Source organism: Lucilia sericata, unplaced genomic scaffold (assembly GCF_015586225.1).
Source record: "Lucilia sericata isolate MDLA Ls3-8-SP2 unplaced genomic scaffold, ASM1558622v1 Contig000026F_arrow, whole genome shotgun sequence".
Taxonomy (NCBI): domain Eukaryota; kingdom Metazoa; phylum Arthropoda; class Insecta; order Diptera; family Calliphoridae; genus Lucilia; species Lucilia sericata.
The window spans coordinates 799375-822515 of NW_023994064.1; the positions used below are offsets into that span (position 1 = coordinate 799375).

The 23141-nt window shown below is 30.0% G+C and overlaps 1 protein-coding gene across 1 annotated transcript in view; it reads right to left on the bottom strand.

Moving 5' to 3' along the window:
• Positions 1-2279: 2279 nt before the first annotated feature.
• LOC119609989 (MOB kinase activator-like 3) overlaps positions 2280-23141 on the bottom strand; it is a 362256-nt gene continuing 341394 nt past the window's right edge. Inside the window, exon 6 of the mRNA XM_037965051.1 lies at positions 2280-2464. Within this exon, the coding sequence (XP_037820979.1) occupies positions 2345-2464 (120 nt within the window). The 3' untranslated portion in view covers positions 2280-2344. The remainder of the gene's footprint in view (positions 2465-23141) is intronic.

The window sequence follows — 23141 nt, forward strand, 5'->3', positions numbered from 1 at the left end:
AACACAAAACGCCGTTAATTTTTCTATAAATCAAAACATAAACACAAAACAACACAAACTGTACATGGACAAAAGCAGAAGTATTAAAAAACAGAAACAAGAAAACCAAAAGCAAATAATTGAAAATATTTCATACAAAAAAATATTTAAATTCTGTTCATAAACTATGATAAACACACACTTAAATAAATTTTAAAAAACATATTTCTTACATTGAAAATGTATTAATTAATTAAAATCACTTTATAGATTTATATTTATAATAAAATCTTTTTATATTTTCTGAGCATTTTTTTACACTTTTATTCACGTCTTATCTCCACAAATGCAACTCGATGACTAAACATTTTATATTATGTAATTTAAAATGTGTTTTTTTGTCAGAAAAGACTCGGTAAAACTGCCGATTTCAATAGTCTTTGCAATACAACCTGCTTCCTTGAAAGGGACCAGAGTAAGCTTAAATATCATTTAAATACTTCACTTACAACCTGCTTCTCTGTAAGGAATAGTAGTAAGCTTTTAATTTTTTTCAGCTTACATTATAAAATTACTCCTATCATTGGTATTCCCTTATTTCCTGCCTCTCAGTAAGCGAATACAGATGCAGTTAGGTCCCTTTTTAGCTTCCTAAAGTCTAGAAATTTTTTACTGGGAAGGTTGTTACATTGTAAACATTTACGGTTTTATTCATAGAAACTTATTTTAAGTTTATTAATCAAAATTCACAAAAATCGTATTCCTAAAAGTCAAATAGCTTAAAATACCTTCAATAAGCCATTGGCAAATATAAGAATTTTATTGCAAGCTCGACCCTTCTTTAAGCCAACAATAAGTTGATTTTTAACAATTTCAATCTTAGATCTCAACTTTTTTCGTTAATTTTAGGTTGATAGCGAAAACTAATTATGATTTCTTTTAAAATAAAACCTAAACATTTTAATTTTATCGTTAAAAAATGTTTAAATAAAATCTCTGAAAGATTTAAAAAGATTATATTATAGGAAAAAATGCCAATTTTATGTTACATGTACAAGATTTTTTAAGAAAGATATACATTTTAACAAAAATCTTTAATTAAAGGAATATTGTGATTATTTTCAAAATACATAGTGAACTGGAAGAATTTTGCACATGGAAATTAAGTACGTAATTTTCTCATTTTAATAAGAAAACAAATCAGTCATCTAACTTTAATAAATTTCTTTCTTAAATTCTTTAAATTTGGTTTGTTTATTTTTTAACAAAACAAATGCATAAAAATGGTCACAATCTTTATAAACATGGAACGTAGTTCCATTACCATATTTTTATCATGAAATCATACATAGAAGAGTTGTTATTGGATTTAAAAAAGTTTTCGTTTGTGCGAATGTGTCTGACATTATATCTTTCAATCTAAATGTTAGTTTATATACATATGTATACATGGGCAATTTCGTGTCAAGTGACCCAACTTTTAAATCGATGTCTTCCGGTTTGGATGAAATTTCAAAAAAAAATGTAAATACCTACTTTTGCTAGGACCAATAGGTGAAAAGTTACACTCATTAGAATAAAACCCTTTATGACCAAATTTCTCCCCCTCTAACTCCGGCAGTTCTTGACCGATAGGGCTGAAAATTTTTGTCTGGCCTACTATCCAATAGTACTAACCTTGGTGCAAGTTAAGTTTAGTTTATTTGAGTCTTTTAAATATTCATACATATACCCTATACATAACTTGGTACAAATTTCATCCAAATCGATTTTTTGAGTTGGGTCACTTGACACCATTTTTCTGTAAAATATGTAAAAAAAAAAATATTAATTAAAAAATGTAATCTATTTTCATTTCCAAAATTTGGTCGCCTAATTTATATTTATTATTACCTTCCATCAACCCATAAATACATACATTAATTAAAAATTGCATCATTTTATAAACAAAAATTGATGGCGGTGATCAATTTGGATCCGCCTGAACACATTTTTTGGCTATGTGTGATCCGTCTTATTGAATTTAGTTTATTGTTATTTTGGAAATTTGAATTTGTAATAAGTGATTAAAGAACAACAAAAGGTATTATAAAAATCAATTTTTAAAAATATTAACCGCTATTTTGAATTTTTTCTGGCATCAGCGTCCACAAGAACCTTATATATATGTAACATTTATCTACTACTTAGATTCACTGCTCTAATTATGGCCCAGATTACTTATGAATGAATTTTTTCTTATATCTAATATGGAATAATATATTTTATTTTTTTAAATTTTTACAATAATAACACGGGTATACAATTTATAAGTTACATTTATTTAAAAAAATTGTTTTTATACATGTTTTACTATATCTTACATTTAATCTTTACATATTCGTGATGTCATTTCATTTAACGGTTCCAATTCTTTACTTGTAATTAGGTCGAATTCTTGGACAAAGTAGTAAAAATGTTTATAACACGCATTCACATGTGCTTCCTAAAACAAAAACAAAAATATGAATTAGAGTATCATTTATAAAATATAATTTAATACTAATACATATGGGGAATTTCATGTCAAGTGACCCAACTAAAAAATCGGTTTTGTCGAAATTTGCACTAAGGTAAGTATTATTGGATAGTAGGTCAGACACACATTTTCAGCTTTATCGGTCAAGAACAGCTGGAGTCAGAGGGGGTCAAAGTTGGACATTTTGGTCATAAAGGGTTTTATTCAAATGAGTGTAACTTTTCATCTATTGGTCCTAACAAAAATTGTCCAAAGGAGTTCAGACAGCTATTTCTTTCCAAAAAAACTGTTTTAATTTTTTGTTTTAATTTTTTAATTTTTTTTTCAAAATGGGTATTTTTTGCTTAAAAGGAAGATTTCAATTCCCTTAAAGGGCTTTATAGTACCATAATGGGATACGAGTGGGATATCTATCAAAAAAAAAATATTTTTTAACTCAAGAATACATTTTTTCCAATATTTGGCACTTAATTTTCCCCTATTTTTTCAAAACTGACCAATAGCAGGCGTTGCCTGCAAGAGCGAAAAATAAGAAAAGAGAACGATTTGTACTCTCATATTGAATTCAAAACAGGCATGGAAAATGTTAATTTTGAAATGGTGGTGTTTTAAATAAAAATATTAGTTTTTTAGATTAAAATTTGTAAATGTCATTAGACTTCTTTGCTTGTATCTATTTAAGAAAGCATTTTAGATTAAAATTAGTTTATTTTGGAAAATCTACCTATTTAATTTTTAAATTTTAAAACAAAACCTTCTGAGATATTTACACGCTGTACTCCCACAATGAATAAAAATAAACAAAACGACTTAGTCTCGCTTGTGCTTTCATGCAGTGAGGTTGGATGTACGCTTGATGCTAGAGAAACAAATAAAGAAATGTTTTATTTAGAATGGGAAAATGATTTTTTGTTTGCCGAAAAATTTTTTGGCAAACCTGAATGTTTGATTTGTAATCGGACGATGTCACGAACCAACAAATTTAATAAAATTTTTCGAAAATTTCACTTTTTATAGAATATTTTTAAAAAATTCTCTTTTTTTATACAGTATAGTTCTAATGAATAGTTAATTTTTTCATAAATAAGATTTATTTGTTTTAATTGGTTTGTTTTTATAATAATTTTGATAAATTTTTTAAGTAAAATTTCTCCAATAAAATATGAATACAAATCAAACACTGTTTTTTAGATTCGGGTAAAATTTTGAAAAATAAAGTATTTTCAAACACATGAAAATGCTTCTGATAAAAAAAAATTTATTTTGAAATATTAAAAACAGCTAATGAGATTAAAAAAATCATTAAAAATACATTTATTTTGCAAAAGTTCATAATTCTAAAAACATACATAGTTGTCCATCCCTGCATTAGCAGATTTTCATGTACAAAAGAATGAAACAAGCGACAACACAACCACATTCAATGAACGCTCAAACGAGACTGAATGTGTTTTTAATATATGTGAGTATGTTGTCGTAAATTTAGTAACGATCGAAAAGCACGCGTGCATAGAAAATGCTTTGCTCTGCATTCAGTGTGACCAGGTCTCAAAAAATGTTGCGGCTAAATCCCATCCAAAATAATGCCAGAAAAAATGCTAAATTGATTTTAAAATGCTAAAAAAATGCTAAAGTTTTTTAAGTGTTTTTATGAACAATTCATATTAATTTGTAACTGAAATTCATTGTAATTTATAACAAGTAAGAAAGTATATTCTGCCGTGGTTGACCATATGAGTATAAAATTTGATTTATTTTTCGTAATAAAGCATTTATGTTGAATTGAACCTTGGTTCCGATATATTTAAACTAATTTTCTGAGAAAGGCTTTATACATTTGTATATGTATGGGGGCTAGGTAAAATAAAGGACGGACTTTAACCATTTTTAAAAGGTTTTGTCATTGGATCAAAAAGCATACGTGCTTATTGTTTTGAAAATTTCAAGATCTTCCTGACGGTCAGACTTACATGGCTTAATCGATTCAGAAAATGATTCTTAACCGATTAGTATACTCAAACGTAGTATAGTGGACTAGGGTAAAAAATTAAGTTCCGTGGTATTAAGATAAACAGAAATGCTAAAAATTATTTCAAAATTTTTGTAAATTTAGCAATATGTAATGTCTCTAACTTTAAAATATTTCTGAATGCAAAAATTACATTAAAACTCTATTAATTACACTAGTTGCTCATGGTATAAAACCTATATGTGTTTTCGGAAGGAAAAGTATAATATTTCTAGCATAGAAAAATAAATAGAACTGAAACTGAGAATAAGAAATATTACTCTCTCACATGTACAGGTTCTGTGTGAATTTAATACAATTGTATGAGTATTTTTATTTTTGTTTACATAAAATAACAAAAATATGAAAGTACAAAATGTATCCGAATACACCATACCCTACCACATTGCGAGTAAGTAGCAATAAGTTATTTAGTATTTTTTAATGTAGAAGTTATATTCAAGAGATTGATGTTTGCTTAATTAATGAATGTACTACTCATTATAACAATATATAGTCAAAATTTCGTATATATAAAATTTGTTGAGTCGAATTTTATAAATACTCTATTCTTGTATAGCATGTACCGCTTACAAAAAAGTTCAATAGGCTAATTTATGGGCGGATTACATCATTACATCGACGCAGGTGTTACAAACTTTAAGACGTAAACAAAATACCGTTCCCATTAGTGTGGTGTAGGGTGTATTTTGACTGCATTTGGGCTGCTTTGAAATTAACAATAATCGTTCATATCAAGCGTTAATTTTAGCATTAGCACAATTCCTTTGGCAAAATAGCCCCTGCTGCTGCAATAAACACTGCTAAAAGTTATGTTTTCCCATACAATTATTGAAAACATTTTCAGAAAAAAAAAAACAAATTTTTCAATCGTTTTGATTTTTTAATATTATTTTCAAGTGTCAATATTGACTCAACCCAGCAACCACAAAGAGTTTATTTAAAATTAAAAATAATTTTTAATGAAGATCTTTCTTACATTGGTCAACTGATATTGAATAAAAATGGCTAATTCAAACCATTATTTCATAAAATATCGAAATATAATATCAAACAAAAATATAAAAACTTTTTAAACGAAAGAGTTTGTGTTTGTTGGGTTACATATTTTTCAACTAATACATTCTCACGACTTAGGTTTTTGACAGTAGACTTAGGTTTTGTCATACTCAGTTTCAGTTCTATGTATACCTTTTCTATGATTTCTAGTTTTACTTTTTTTATATAAACAATTTTATTTGTCTTCCTCAAAACACTTAAAAATGGTTTTCATGTCACAAAAATATTGAAAATTCCGTTGAAATAATTTTAAATCTCGGTGAATAGATGTCAGGTTTATAACTCATACTTCCAAGATTTTTTCGGAAAAATATATATGAGAATGTATGAAATGAATTGAGAAATATATTTAAGTCCGTAAGTTTGTAATTCTGGAATAAATTGTCAATAATATTTTCGAAATTTATGTATTTTTTTTTAATTAAAAAAAAAAAAACGTGACAACAAAATTACTAAAAATTTGGTAAAAATAAAAAGAACAGAAAGTAGAATGGGAAAGTCTTAATTATATATTATTGATTTTTTTTCAATACTTATTTTCAATAAATTAACAAGAACTTTATTTCGTATAGGAAAAAATAAAATTTGTTAATTAACCGTCATACATAGCCTTTTCCAAAATTATATGTTTCATTCCATGAGCAAACAAAAAGTATTAGTTTGTAAAATAACGTACTGAACGTATTTGTAAAAATATATGAAATCTCTTGAATTATTTCTATCACTTCGAATTTAAAAAAGCATTGGGTTTCAGAAAAATATTTTAGAATTCAACATTTTAAAGTATTCACTTGTATTGGCGTAATTTTAAGTTATTTATCTTCATGAATCTTTTTGCATTATCTTGAATTACAGTGTAAATTATTACATTTCTCATATTTCTTGTTGCTTGTGTTTGGGTAGACATTTAATTCTGATTTTTTCCTGTTAAACCTATTTCCAATATAAATCTTTTTTGCAAAAATTTGTCTTTTTTTGTTTATATACTAAAATTGCAAAAAAAGCTAAAAATGCTAAAAATATTTTATAAAAATGCTAAATAAAATGCCAAATGCTAAATTAAAATTTTACAGCTAAATCAAAATAAAAAATGCAAAATCTAGCTGCAAAAATGCCAAAATGGTCACACTGTCTGCATTATACATATTGTGTAGAAGAGAACGTCTGGGACAAGGTGCACTTATAAGGTGAAGTCAATTCAACAGCTGATCACAAATTTTTTTTATTTGAGGTAGATACAACTGTCAAAGTACACCATTTAGAGTTGCCACAATCCGAAAAAATATGTACATCTATCTGGGGATGCATTATATTATTAGGACAAAAAATGAATAAATAAATTTTATATTCATTTTAATCCGTAGTAAATTTATGCGAATTACTCAAAAATTGCACAAACTATTTGTCTTAAATATTCATCTATTTTATCAATTATAGGGAACTTTTTACTAATCAATTGAGAGTACAAATTGTAAATAAAATTATTAAAACTCGATTTTATCATAGATATCTTAATTTTTAACAACTTTCCATGGTAGTGGTTTTATCACATTTCTATAAAGATCATTACATATTTCTTATACAACAATAGTAGAGACCTACACGGTATTATAAGTTCCCAATATTGACTGATAAAAAATAATATGTATGTAATTTGTATTTTTGCTACTACTTACAATTTTGTAATCTAATACTAATTTTTTGTTATTTTAATTGATAATTTATTTACTTTTTTAATAAGTAAATAATAAATAATATTCTACCCCCTTATTCACAAACAACATTTTTATATTATAAAAGGTTTCCATACAAAATACCGTTTATAAAATAAAAATTTTGTTTGTGAATAATTTTTCAATTCATGTATAATTTTTAATAAATTTTATCTTATAATACATATTTACTTTACGTGAAGAGATTTTTGGGCATGTGGGATTGTCTTTTTGTAAGGCAAATTAAAAAAAAACACGGTGGCAACATGTAAAGTTTTTGACAGAAGTATCTACTTTTGTTGTTTTTGTAGAATTGACATCACCTTATAAGTGCATCCTGGTCTGGGATAGTGTAAAACAGAGAAAGGCAGAGATAAAAAATTAGCCCTCTGACCAGGGATTTTCGTAAAATTTTGGGATTTTTTTGCGCTATTTTTGGGGATTTTTTTTTTTTTTTAAATATAAATAATTATTTTAATTCTAGTTTAGTATTTTTATATAAGGGTCGTTTTAAAATATTTCAAACAGGGTTCGCACCTTACCCTTTCCGATTTAGATAAATTTGGTATACATACTCTTTGAATAAATACAAAATTCGAAGTTCTAAAGAATTTTCAAAATCGTTAATTTTTAGATTATTTCTCATTTTTTCTCAATTAATTTAATATCGTATAATTTCTAAATAAAATGTTCAATTTTATTAATCTTGGTCTCAAATTAATGGTTATGTGTTATAGCTTCACAAATTTCAAGAATGTTTTATTTTAGTGAAATAATCAACAGTATTTTCATACAAATTAAAAAAATGTATACTTAATTTTCGACGAAGTATTTATTTTTTGTTAAAAATTTTGAATTCATTTTGTTTATCAAAGACAAAAATTTTAAACAAAAATTTTAAAACATATACAAAAATCTGAATGGTCCCATTCAGATTTTTGTATATGTTGTCGTTGACATTATAACCTGATTTTAGTATAGGAATTATACAAATTAAAAAATACATTTTTAAGATATCTTTGGTCATGAATTGTTCTTGGAATTTGTTGTACTATAACACCGTGCAACAGAATTTTTTTAATTTTCTGAACTTTTCTCCTTTTTGAGAATATAAAAATGTATTAAAATATTTATATCTAATAGTTTTCGTCAATATGGGTATCAAATTAAAGAGGAAATCAAAATTATATTTTGTTTTTTACTTTTCAGGACGAAAAAGTGTTAATAAAATCTGTTGAAAATTTAATTTTTTTATATCCTTGAGAATTTTCAATATATTTTTCTCCAAAACGCATTCTTAAATATTGTTCTTAGAGCTGGTTTTTGAGATGGTAATCAAATGCCAATTAATAATCAGATTAGTTAATCTAAAAATAAATTTAATCTTATGTAAATCCCCTTTGATGTTTTTGAGTACAAGATTAAACATCGCAGTGTTGCCATACAAAACAACAGAAAACGTCTCTGTTTGTTATCAAAACAATGCATATTTTATAAAAAAGAAGAAGACAATTGTAAATTTAATATGAAAATTAATGAAAACTTAAATAAAAAACAAAAAAATGTATTTTGAAGTGCCCATAATTTATACTAATCAATAAATAGAACATTTAAATGTTTATATTTATAAAAATTGTATTAATTTTTTTGCATCAGCTGTTTACACTTTTGCATTTCGTGCTTAAGTTTAAACCACCTCCATTGGGCGTTTAAACTTGCAAACTAAATTAACTAATTGAGTACTCAAAAACATTTTTCGAGGATTAATTTTAATTTAATCGCTAATCTTTCACCTAAAGATTGGCCCTTATAGTACTATTATTTAAGTCGCTAAAAAAAATATATTATAACTCTAATATTAAAAAATTAATTTCTTGTTAAATAAGAAAATTTATATTTGAAAGTTTAGATCCTTTAGATCAGAAAAATAAAAACTGGTTATATTTTTTTCCCTTCTTTCACTCGTATTTGGTTTTGTTCCGGTCCAAAAAGTAATGTCGGTTTGACATATTTGCCCGTGTAATACATCAAATTGAAGATACTATTTATATTAGTAGCTTTTTTTAATCACCGGATTTATTTTAGGATTTATTTTGATTTATTAAAATCTTTGATTTTATTTGGTAAATTCCTTTTTGTGTGTTTTTATCTAAAAATATATTACTTATTCTTTAATAGTGTGGAGAAAAAACTTTATATATGTGCAAATTATAGGACTATGGTCAAATTATAATAAATCCGAAATGGATTTATTAAATCCAAAAAAATAGTTAGATTTATTTTTCTGGGTTTACACAGTAGTATCAAAAGAGTACTATAGATGTCGTTTTATATAAATTTTTTCATATCATTCCTGGTTTTTGAGAGAAAATAAATGTTTTTCATAAAATTTCAAAATAAAAAATGGAAAAGAAGACGTAAGTAAAATTTTTTTTTATAAATTAATTTATTAAGAAAATCTATTATTATTTTTAGAAGACATACTTGGACTAGAAGTGAAACTTTGGCTTTTTTAGACGCATATTATGTGCGTAAAGATGAATTTCAACATCCAGTTAAAAAAAAACGTGCAATGCATAATGTCTTAGAGGATTTGATATCCAAAGGAATTTTTGTAAGCTTATACACATATGTATGTACATACATATGTATGTTATGTCCAAATATAATTTATATTTGTAGAAGGAAGCAATAACGACAGAAGTTCTTCAGATTAAAATTAAAAATTTACTGAAAGCCTATAAATCTGCTAAAGATGCTGCAACTAAAACTGGTGCTGGTCGAATTGAAGCACCGTTTGAAGAACAAATGGATGCAATTTTTGGAGATCGTCCTATTTGTACAAATACAAAAACGATTACTTTAAATGGCCAGAAAACTCATGCTCTCAAAGAGAGTAAGTGTTCTAAAATATTTTTATAATCATATAAACAATTACAATATTTTTAGAGATTAATAAGGAGGTCGAAATCACCGAAGAAGCTGCGGTCGACGAAGAAAACACAGACAACCAAAAACTACCTAAAAAGAGGCAAAAAATTAGCAATTTTCGAATAGAAAAAATTGATATATTAAAGGAATATTTGGACAAGAAAATCGAATTAAAAAAAATCGCGGAAGAGGGAAGAGAGCGTCGTCACCAAGAGAAACTTAAAATGCTTAGTGATTTTTTAAATGTAGAAAAATAGTGTGATTTCAATAAAGAAATTGATTTAATAAAGATTTTTCACAAATTAAAGGTTTTACAAGATAGTGAGATGCTATATTAGAAAATTTTTTGTTATAAAAGTTATGCAATATACCATTTATATCAAATGCCTATTAATTAATTCCTCCATAAGTTGATTTCTTCTATCAAAAGCTTCCGCAGATTGTTCATCACTTTGTCCAAAAAATTCAAGATTTTGATCTTCATTGATTTCAAAATCAAATTGGTCATCTTGTTTAATACATATATTATGCAAGACACATGCAGCTGCAGTAATGTTGGTAACAGACTCGACGCTTTGATATTCAGTAAAAAAATAAATTCTACGGAATCTCGTTTTTAACAACCCAAAAGCATTTTCCACCACAATTCTTGTTGAGGAGTGAATTTTATTAAATTTGGTTTGTTGTTGAGTTAAGTGCCCGTTATCTTTAAATGGACTTATTATCCATTTACCACATGGATAAGCAGAATCTCCAATAATATAAAAGTTATTAGGAAGTCCGCATCTTTCCAAACTATGAAATAACGGAGATCTCCTGAGCATACGACTGTCGTGAAGAGATCCGGGTTCTCCACAATAAATGTCAAAAAATTCTTTATTAGGGCCTACAACTGCTTGCATTTTCACACTATAGTAGTGCTTTCTATTAAAATAATCTTCTTTATTACTTCTTGGAGACTTTATCTTAATGTCAGTTCCATCTATGGCCCCAACAAAACCAGACATTCCCCTTACTAATTGAAAATCATCAGATACTTGCTGTAAATTTTCGGGCCAGTTAACAAAAATATGGGAAACTGATATTAACCACGTTGTCATTCTCTTAACGACTTGCCAGCAACCATATATAGAAATTCCAAATAAATTCGCCACAGTCCTAAATGGTTCTGTGTTGGAGATATACCACAAAAATATATAAACTTCTGTTTCTGCATCTATCCTTCTTTTTCCTTTATTCGTTTGGAACTTGTTTTGGAACACTTGTGACGTTGAATATTTGTCTAAAATTGAATTTAAAATTAAGAAAAATACACAATAAAGTACATACAAATATTTTACCAATTATCAATTGGGCAGTGCTCTTATTTAAACGAAAGTGCTTTTTAAAATCGTTTTCCGAATATCTGTTAGCTATGTCCATAAAATTATCTACTTTAATATGATTTTCTCTTTCATCATCTGAAAACATAATTTCTAATTCGCTGTCCGAATCGGAAGATGAATCAGATGATGATAACAAGATATATACAGCTTCCATTTTAAAAATCAAACCTTTTAATTTTTGAATTTTAAATTGTTGACAGTTATTTTAAATTTATTTTATTATTATTATCACCTGTTGTTGACACGTTAGCGCCATCTGTGGTAAAGTATAATAATAAATTTTTGGATTTATTAAATCCAATTGATTAAAAAATGCGACTAATATTTTATATGCAAGAAATGAGTAAGTAGTACTAAATTCGAGACAATGATGACAACTATGACTATATATCCCTTAGAGCGAAAAAAAAAACATTTTCCATTCTTCATTAATTTTTGGAATGAAAACAATTATGTATTTAAAAAATCAAGTATAATAAAGGTCTTTTTCATTTTATTCTTATTTAAATTCGGTGTAATGTTAAATCTCTTGAACAACAGGTAAGTCTCACTTGTAATTAGGGCTGAAAGACCTTATCTAGGAATTTCGGCAGTTGTTTTTTTAGTTTGGGTCGCATATATCTGGAGCACTTCTCATTTTCTTCTGCTTGATTTGCTAAGATTGTTGTCGCCATTTGCTTTTTTACGGTGTTTTGCACTGTTGGGCCTGGAGATCTGAAGTGCACATCTTTTCCGTCAAGATGGCCAACATATATCAAAGCCAACTGTAACAGCTCTTTGTAGTCGTCTCTTGGCTGACATTTGATTCTTTGATATTCTCTACTTCTTTGGGATGTAGTTCCAAAACATTTTCGCCTACATCGAACTTGGATTTATTAATAGCCGACCATTCTTTTTGAAACCTCTTCAATATGTCTGGTTGAGGTCCATATGTGCTTCCAAACTTGCAGTCAAAAACCCCTCTCAACAAGACATCTAAAACGTGGTGTCGGCAAGCTCTCGACATAACATCTGCTCCAGGAGATTGCACACTCCATTGAGTCTCCCAGTATTTGATGCTGTTGTATCGAAGCACATATCGACGACCGAGCTGGCCAGACCATATCCTCTAGACATTCGTACACTGCTAGGGCTTGTTGCTCCGCCGAGCTACTGTCAGTTTCAGGAACGCGCAGGAGTTGTTCTTTAGTCCCATGTGATATCAGATACCTGGTAGTAGTTTTCCATCCCAGTGCTCGCAAACAGCCTCGTTTTGGGGTATCTTAAGTCTATCCAATATATTTATAAGCTAGTTTGGTTTTACCTGCTTGGGGTCTCCAGTGATACAGTATGAGGAAAAATAGACATAAAAAAACATTGTTGTGGGTCTAAAATTTACGCTATACCATAGCAAACATATCTTAATAAAGTGAGATTCCAAAGTAAAAGTATTTGTCCTTAATAAGCAATAATAATACAAATAACGCATCTTCGCTTTCACGTTTTTAGGGACATTAGCTCTTTTTTCGGTTTCAGTACTATTTGTGGATTTATTGCGTGGAATATAAAATATTATAAACAGTATGGACTTTAATTCGATGAATGACACGGCCAAATATCTTTAGAAGTTCCAGAGAATGGGTCGCCGAAGTCGCTAAACTGCTAAAAAATCGAGATTTTCAAAACTTTGAAACCCCAGTGGTTAACATCTTCCAATTGTGCTCAAACTTTGGCAATCCTAAAATATGACATAAAGAATGATCGATTGTTACAATTTTAAGAACAATTAATCTCTAGATGAAAAAAATTATCTGTGACAAAATTCATCAAATTATTTTCTGAGAAAACTACTCAAGAATTAGGAAAAAACTTATTTTTTTCGAGGTAGTCTGAAATTTTTACTCATAACTTTTAAGGTTATGAACCGATTTTGCTGATTTTCAATACCAAACTGCTTAGGAAAACAATGATTGATTTCATTTGCTTAGTTTTAACGTGAGCGTGTTTTAACCAGACAGACAGACGGACATAGCTAAATCGACTCAGAATTTCATAAGGACCCAGAATATATATACTTTGTTGGGTCTCAGATGAATATTTCTTGGTGTTACATATGGAATGACAAACATATATATATATTAATATTTGTGAGTGACTTGAGAAAAAAAATTTTTTATGACCAGATGTCCGTTCTAAATTTTTCTAAACATGATTTAATATTCTTAATCTATGACTTTCAAATTAATTGTAAGATTAAATCGACTACTTTTACATATATCATGAATTCCATGAGAAATCAAATAAGAATTGACCGATGGTCTTCAGATTTCTTTAATTTTTTGTAAGCACATACTTTATTAAACACATAAGACATATCAACGTTAAATTTTTAAAAATTTCAAGAAACGCAATTTTTATGGCGATTTTAATTTGTTCGAAAACTACAAAAAATCAAATTGAACCTTTATATCTTTGAGAGTTTATATCAGATTTTTTTGATTTAAAGCCCAATCTATTACTGTGGATGAACTCTTTCATTCTAATATAATTTTTATATTAAAAAGTTTAAGATAGTGCATTATTTATGGAAATGCACTTTTTGAATACATTTTTGAAATCGTTCTCCCTGTATAAAATCTTTTAAAAGCTTTTTATGAAATATATAAAAATATTTTTTTTTTGTGACGTTCATTACATAATTTTTTTCGACTTTTTAAAATGTTTTATATTGGAAAATGTTTATATTTTATTGATATTTTAAGAAATTTACAGATTTTAAAACTACTTAAAATACATTACTGATCAGAATTGGAATGCTATTTTTTATATTATATAAGATTTTTTTATTAAACGAATGTGCAATCATCATTTTTCGCGGTATTTTTTAGAAAATTATTTTTTTTTTAGTTTAAATTATTCAAATGCCCATAAAAAATATATAAATATTTATTTTATATAAATTTATCAATAATGCTCTTACAAGATACGTTAAACATGGAGTAAAATGTAGAAAATGCACTCAATATGCATTTGCAATAAAAATGCATTTATCTTAACAAATATTATTTAGAAATGCATTTTTATGAAAGTGTACATTAGTTGTAATCGAATTTAAATATTTGCATCCCAATTGTGATTAGTAATGTATTTTAAGCAGTTTTATAAAATATTAAAAAAAATGTAAAAAATTTTCAGTATAAAACATTTAAAAAATTCAGCAAAAATAAATGTAATGAACGTCACAAAAATTTTTTTAATATTTTGCGTAAAAAGCTTCAAATAATCGACTTATACACTTTTAAAAAATTTTAAAAAGGGAGAACGATTTCAAAAATGCATTAAAAAGTGCATTTCCATAAATAATGAAAGAGCTCATTCACAGTAATAGATTGGGTTCTAAATAAAAAAAAATATCCGATATAAACTCTCAATGATATAAAGGTTCAAAGTTTTATACCTTTTCGATTTTTTGTACTTTTCGAACAAATTAAAATCACCATAAAAATCGCGTTTCTTGAAATATTTGAAAATAAACAACAGAGTTGCTTTATATTCCACTTCAAGAACATATATTGATAATATGAAGGAAATTGGAAGACATGACGTCAAAAATTGTCAGTTCTTCTGTGTTCTTTCCTGGAATTCATGATATGGATTTTAAAATATTGACTATTTTTCATTACTGCAAAGCATGCATGAAATTGACTGGAATCGTATATATTATATGGTTGATGTTGGTCAAGTAAATTAAATTGAAAACTAGCTGCGCGTACCCGACGTTGCCCGGGTTTCTTCTAAAAGTAAAGAGAATATTTTTCTATCTATAATGACTATACTTTTTGTAATAGATGTCAAGATTTAGCTTATAACGATACAATAGTTATTATATTTTTCTGCATTTTGTTTAATACTTAAAGTCAGTTTCTGGACCAAAATGTCCATTAAAAATTTACAAATTGCAAATGAACTTAAATTAGGAAATTTTGAGTAATTTGTAGAAACATTTAGGAAACTTTTTTTGAGAAATTATACTGAAATCAGCATTATCAATCACTGGTAAGGAACTAAGGACACTTTCAAATTAGTTGTTTTATTTTTCCCATGTGCAGTAGATTTAAAGAACTATTCAGTTTAAATTCGGTCACACTGTCCTTTGAATTGTAGGGCCCCTTTTGTATAGAGGCAAAAGGCTTCGGGCATTTTATAAGCTACAAAAATACGTACCATTAACCGTACAAAATGTCAAGCGATTTTCTTTCTATTTAAAAAAGTACAGGCAATTGAAGAAACTCTGAAACGAGTATAAAAAATTCTGCACAAAATCATGAAATACTTGGGCTCATTAGAAGATTTCAAATTCCTTTAAAAATAGGTAGGTAGGTAGGTCGATAGGAGGATGTATACTACATCAAATCCGACGAAATACACCTAGGCCACTATCGGGCCTGTTGTGCGCTCCTTATCATCAAAAAAAATTATTTTTCAGTGTTTAGAAACTCAGTTTCCTGAACGTAATTCCTAAGAATCTTCCAATCAGTGTTAGTCAGGAATGTTATTTCCTGAATAACATCACTTCCAAGATACTTGGATCTAAGTTCGTCGAATGCCTGGCAGTGGCAAAGAAAGTGCTCCAGAGTTTCACTGTCCTCTCCACATGCTCTACATTCGTCTGAATCCGCACGTCAAATTTTGCATAGATGGGCTCGTAGTCCTGTGTGTCCACTCAGAATACGTACCATCATACTAACTTCAAACTTGCTCATTTTGAGGAGATTTTTCGTCTTGCTCTCATCAGGGTCACCCCATAGAATCTTCGTGGTTCTACCCACTGTTTCATTATTCCAAGAGGCCTTATGGGATTCTCTCACCCATATTTTTAGTTCAGCTTTTGTTGCGTCGAATGGTTTTGCGTTTGTCAGGTTAACTGCCTCCAGCTCCCTTCCCTTTAAAGCTATTACATTCGCCCTTTCGTTACCGACTACTCCCGAGTGGGCTGGTACCCATATGATGTGAACCTTACCTCTGGGAGAGTATTCAGTTAAAGCTTTCTTACAATCCAGTACGGTCTTAGATTTAGTTCTATCGCCTGATATCGCCCTAATTGCCTTCTGGCTGTCGGTAAATATATTAAGCGCTGTGGGCGCCATATTTATTTTAATCCAATTTACGCATTCCGTTATTGCTCGAACTTCTGCCTGGAAGCTTTTGTTATGATTTGGTAAACGGTGGTATAATTCTGTTTCTGGGTCTTCAATATAGAAACCCAGCGCCATTTTGTCCCCCAATTTAGACCCATCCGTGTAACAACGGATTTCTAATGGTATTTGCTCTAATGTTCCGCTTGACCAAGACATTCTATCTGGGATCAGTTTCAAAGTTTCCGACATATTCTGTGTCTGGTATGCGATCAGGCACGTCCGATGATTGTGTATAACCTTCCAATGTGTCCAGTATACATTGATGACGTGTCCTATAATCGCCTAAAGTAAAGAGCCGTTCGGCTGTAAGCGCCGCCTCATAGCTTAAATATGTTTCAATAGGTGGAATATCTTGCAACGTTTCCAGAGCCTTGGTTGAAGTAGTACACATGGCACCACTTATACCCAAGCAACATGTACGCTGTACTCCCTCTAGTAGTTTGATATTGCACTTTTTGTCTAAAGCAGTCCACCAGATTATTGAAGCATAAGCTAGAATTGCTCTTATTACACTTTTATAAAGCCAATTTGTCATAGTAGGACTAAGACCCCATTTCATGCCTATAGTTCTCCTACATATCGCCCAGCACCGATGTGCCTTGTTCATCCTATCCTCTATGTGATGTCTCCAATTTAATTTCTGGTCGAGGATACACCTAAGTACTTAACTTTGTCTGTCACTGGTATCTTCTTGCCCAGGAAACAAGGTTCAGTGTACGTAGAAATTTTTGTCTTTCTTGTGAAAAAACAGATTTCCGTCTTCGCCGGGTTAACATTGAGGCCTCTCAGTTGAGCCCAGCTCAAGGCCGTATTCAGAGCCTCCTCAGCTCATCTACACAAGTAATTTGGATCCTTTCCCTTTAAAAGTATTACGGCATCGTCTGCATAGCAGACAGGTCTGAGTCCTTTCTCAGTTAGGGTCCTGAAGAGGCTCTTAATCGTGGTAACCCAGAGTAAAGGTGACAAAATGCCACCCTGTGGTATATGGCGAAATACCTTTTTCCTGATAGTTATATCGTACATCTCGCAGCTTATCCATTTGTTCTTTAGCATGTGGTTGATCCAGTTACGGAGCACCCGGTCAACATAAAACTGGTCGAGGGATTGGATAAGGGTATCAGTGTGCACGTTATTGAAGGCGCCTTCGATGTCCATGCATACCGCCAGTGTATACAGTTTGCTATCAAAGGATGCACCTATGTAGTGGACAACTTTCGTCCCTTTACATAAGGATGCTGCTTAAATTTTAGGTCTTTGTCGGGTATACTGCTTTCCACCATACTATCAACTATGTGTTCCAAGGTTTTAAGTAGGAAGGGCGTAAGACTTATCGGTCGTTAAGACTTAGGTGTCGAATAGCTAGGTTTCCCTGGTTTAGGCATCCTGCCATTTAATGGGAGTATATGTGAATTTCAAGCATGCAGTGAATATCTGAGACAGATGTACGGAAACCAGTCCCGCCTCCATCTGTAAGAGTACCGGGAAATGCCATACGGCCTGCAGCTATATAGGGAACGAAGCTCTTGATTGCCCCTTTAACCATATCAGATGTAATTACAATTTCCGTGTTCCTCCAATATCGGTTCATCTCTGTTATTCGATATACCGGGTGGAAAATGAGAGTCCATTAGGAGTTTCATTGTCTCCTCCATATCCTCCAGCCTCCTGCCCGTATCATCGACCATAGATTCTGGTTAGACATGAGTTTTGGATAGGAATTTTTTTATCTTCGATACGTCATTTATGCTGTCTACCTGTTCACAGAAAAATTTCCAGGAGTCTCGTTTGGCTTTACGAACAATTTTCTTATATTCACCAAGTTTACTACGATACTCATCCTAGTATACTGCGAGGCAGCTGTCCTCGAACGATTCAACCAAGGCACTTGTGAGCATTTCTACTTTGGCGTCTATGTCCTCTTTATTTCGACATTGAAAAGTGTTCTGACATAAACGGTTCTTTAGTAAGGAACCGAACATTGTCCAATTAGTTTTAGACTTATTCCGAAACATTATCGGCTTTGGTGGGGGCGTAGTATTTTGAATCTTATGTACCGATGGTCAGAAAAGGAGTGCTCGTCCGAAACTCTCCAATCCAGAATTTCGTTTATAAGCTCTTCTGAACATATAGTTATATCTAATACTTCTTTTCTGATTCTATTGACGAAGGTAGCTTTATTACCTAAGTTCGTTGTGATCAAGTCTTTAGTATTAAGGAAATCCATAAGGGCTTGTCCCCTGCGATTGGTGTTTGCACTACCCCAAGCTACATGGTGGGAGTTGCATCACATCCTATTACAATTTTCTTATTTTTCCTTTGTGCCTCTTCGACCAGTTTCAATAGCTCCGACGTTGGTGGTAGTGTCGGAGAATCGAAAGGCAGGTAAACAGATGCAAGGTATATGTTGGCACGACCTTGCTTGTGGATAATCCTGTTGAGAGGAGAAAACATACATTCTTGTGACATTAGATACATGTTCCAGAAACCTTGTTGCGAATCGTCCAAGGTTCCTGGATTAAAGCTATATGTATCTTACCTGTGTTAATTTTAGCCATCAGAGCGTTGGTAGCCGCCTCGCTCCGATCGAGGTTTATTTGGATAACTTCAATCATTGTCATCCATTTAAACTGTCTTTCAGCGAGCTAGTGATCACATCCCCTTTATTCTTGGCAAGACTAGCCATGGATTTCTGGTCGATACCTATTACAAATAAAGTTCCCTCAGGTTCTTCTTTCCTGTAAAAGACATCCCATTTTTCCACGGCCAGCTCAGCATTTTGACCTCCAAGAATTTCCAGTATACGTTCATTAGCCAGTTTACTGACCCATCCTTTTATGTAGACAGTGGACTTTAAGAGCACCGGAAGCTCGCTCTTCTTTGCCAGTCCAGCCTAGCGCCGTCCCAGGGATGAGGGATTTCGGAATTTGTAAATGGACAATATGTGCTTGAGTTATTCAAAATCATTATTTAATTTGAAAAGCTTGGAATAAATACGGCGCTACATAGAGAAAAAGTTGTGCAGAGTTTTTGGTGGATAATTTTCCAAAAGTACAAAAAGATATCGAAAAATCACTTTATCCAAATTTTATATGAACAATGCTTTGTATGCATCGTTTGAGAGGTCTACCTATATAAGATTTGCAAAAGTGCTGTCCTTCGGGACACTCTAATGAGTAGTCAAATTCATATCTTCATGGTTTTTTAGATTTGGGTTGCATTTAAAAAATGACAACCAAATTTATATCAAGATAATTTTTTGATGGCATATTTACCTGATCATAGATTTTTATTGTTATCTCGATTAACAATAAATTTAAATTTTATATTTTTAATATAAAACTCGATTTGTATGGAAAATATGAGTGATTACGGATCTTTATTGTTTTCTCAAATTCAGAGTTATTTAAAGTAAATTTTTAAATAGTTATATATGTAAATAGAAATTTTAAGGGGAGATATAAATGATTTTCTAGATAGATTTAGGTGTTATAAAAGGAACCACAGCCGATTTAAAATTCTAATTTTAGTGAAAATGTAATATGAATATATTATTTTCCCTATTTTAGGAGCGGGTTTTGTTCAGTAGTTTTTATTCTGCATACAAATGTGGCATCGTAGACATTCATTCAAGATCTAATAAAGATTGTGTTTTAAAATAGTTATTTTATTATTTTAATTTTACCAATCGTAAAGTTAGTTAAGGATCTACAAACATTTTAGAGTTTTCATATAAAAATAAATTTTTGATTAAAAATTTAACTAAATAATAATTGTCATATACTATGAGAATTATATATCATGATCTTTAGCATTTTAAATGTAACAGAAAGTAGACGGAAAAAGGTCATTGCATCATCACAACAGGCCTGAAATAAGTGCTATAGGTGTATTTATTCGGATTTGGTGCATTAAACATTCTCTTCCTCAAACTAACATACCCTTCCACGATAAAACTATTGTCATGCAAAATTTCATGAAGCATAAAATCCAGATCAAAAAGTTGATTCCAAAAATACACTGTATGTTGCCAAATTTCTTGAAAATCGGTTTAAGTTTTTTATATTTAACCTAGAAATTTGGTGTTATAGCTGTTATTCAAAAAGTGAACATAAAAATGTGCGTAGCATCCAATTAATATCATATAGAGTTTTTCTTAACTTCTGATGTTAGACCTATTAAATGCCAAATTTTATGTAAATAAGTTTATTAGTTATGTAGTGAAAGAGTAAAAAAAGAGTCTCATATATATTTATTATTATATATTATAGGTTTTGAAGATACACTGTATGTTGCCAAATTTCTTGAAAATCGGTTTAAGTTTTTTATATTTAACCTAGAAATTTGGTGTTATAGCTGTTATTCAAAAAGTGAACATAAAAATGTGCGTAGCATCCAATTAATATCATATAGAGTTTTTCTTAACTTCTGATGTTAGACCTATTAAATGCCAAATTTTATGTAAATAAGTTTATTAGTTATGTAGTGAAAGAGTAAAAAAAGAGTCTCATATATATTTATTATTATATATTATAGGTTTTGAAGATGTTATGTGTCGTACTGTTCATTCCACAACATTCATTATAACAGATTTCATGAAAATCGGATCAGTAGGTTTTTGTATGCCGGAAAGTAAATTTGGTTTAATAATTGTTTTACAAAAAGTTGCTTGAAAAAGGGGCGTGGCGTCCGATCCAGATCAGGTAAATCGGTTCAGTAGTTTTCCGTAAGTCTCGAATGAAAATTTTGTATAACAATTATATAGAAAAAAGTGAGCATAAGAAGAATCGTGACGTCAAATCATGATTTTATATAGACTATTGCTCCACTTTAGAATAGAACTATTAGAGTTCTAAATTTCATGTAAATCGGTTCAGTAGTTTGTCCGTGAAAGCGTAACAAACAGACTTTCTCTTTCATATAATTATAGGATAAGATAAGATAGTTTTATAAAGAAGTTTTATATAAAAAGGGGCGTGGCATCGAATCAAGAACTTATATATAGCCTATAGTTCTTTCCGAGCTTATACCTATCGGTATGCAAAATTTCAGGTTAATCGGTTTAGTAGTTTTGCATATTGTGATTGCAAAATTGGTGTAATAATAAGTAGTTTTACAAAAAGTGGGCGTAAAAAGGGGCGTGGCATCCGATCAAGATCTTATATAGCCAATTGAGAAAAAGAAGAAGAAGAAATTAAATTTTGTGACCAATATTTCTATGTGTTACAAACGGAATGACAAACTTTTTTGATGGTGGGTATAAAAAAGGAGACAAGTAAACTTATTCTCTGTGCAAAAAAAAAACAGTACTACATTAACAAATTTTCGTCAAACTGCTGTAGAAGTAACTGGAATTTACTTAAGGAAATCGGTATGGCTAAATATAAAAATGATGATAAACAATGTGCTGTAAATGTTGATGAGCTTAACAGTCGGTTTGCAAGTATATCAAAATCTGCACAGAACATATATGTATGTATATCGATATTCAATGATAACCTAACTTATAATCCAAAATTTTCTTTTCATTGTATAACAAATGTGGATGCATAACGTATCAATTAAATCTAATCGTTTTGATCCACGATTTTTTTAAATTATAGTACCCTTGATAATACCTTTTGGAACACACTTGTTTAATACAATCCTTATGTCTTCTATTTTCCCTGTAAACTGTAAAGAGGACAAGATTACACCTATACCTAAAGCTGGTAATGATTATATACCTATATCGATTTTATCTTGTCTCTTAAAAGCATTTAAATTAATAGTACAGAAACAAATTTTGTCATAATTACAGGATCATGTTCTAATTAGTGAACAACAATTAGAAAAAATAGGAGTTGAATCACATCATCATGGACGTTGCTCAAAAAAATCAGATCTGCAGTAGATTCTGGTAATACTTTGTTGCTTACTCTATTAGCATTTGATCTGGTTGATCACAAACTTAATGCTTTTTTAGTTTCTCAACTTCAAGCGTTTTTCTGAGTAAACCTATTTCCACAAATATTTGATCAATTAAAATGGTATTAATGGCATATAAGTTGATGGTGGAAGGTGTTTAAAATTCGGCTCAGCCGAATATAGCACTCCACAGTGGGGCAGAATCGAAATTTTTTGGAAATAAATCTGGCATTTCTAAACGGCTGATCCGATCGGTGATCCAATGACGTGAGCGTAGCCAAGGAGTATTCGAGTTTAAGTTTTGAAGATGAACCCCGCAGATGCCCCAGGGACGGCGCTGTGGCGGCTCAAAGTAGGGTACCTACGACATGTAAAATTTTTAAACTCGTGCCATTTTTTTGTTTTTCACCCAAATACAAAGATTTTTATATTTTCTGAAAGCGCTCG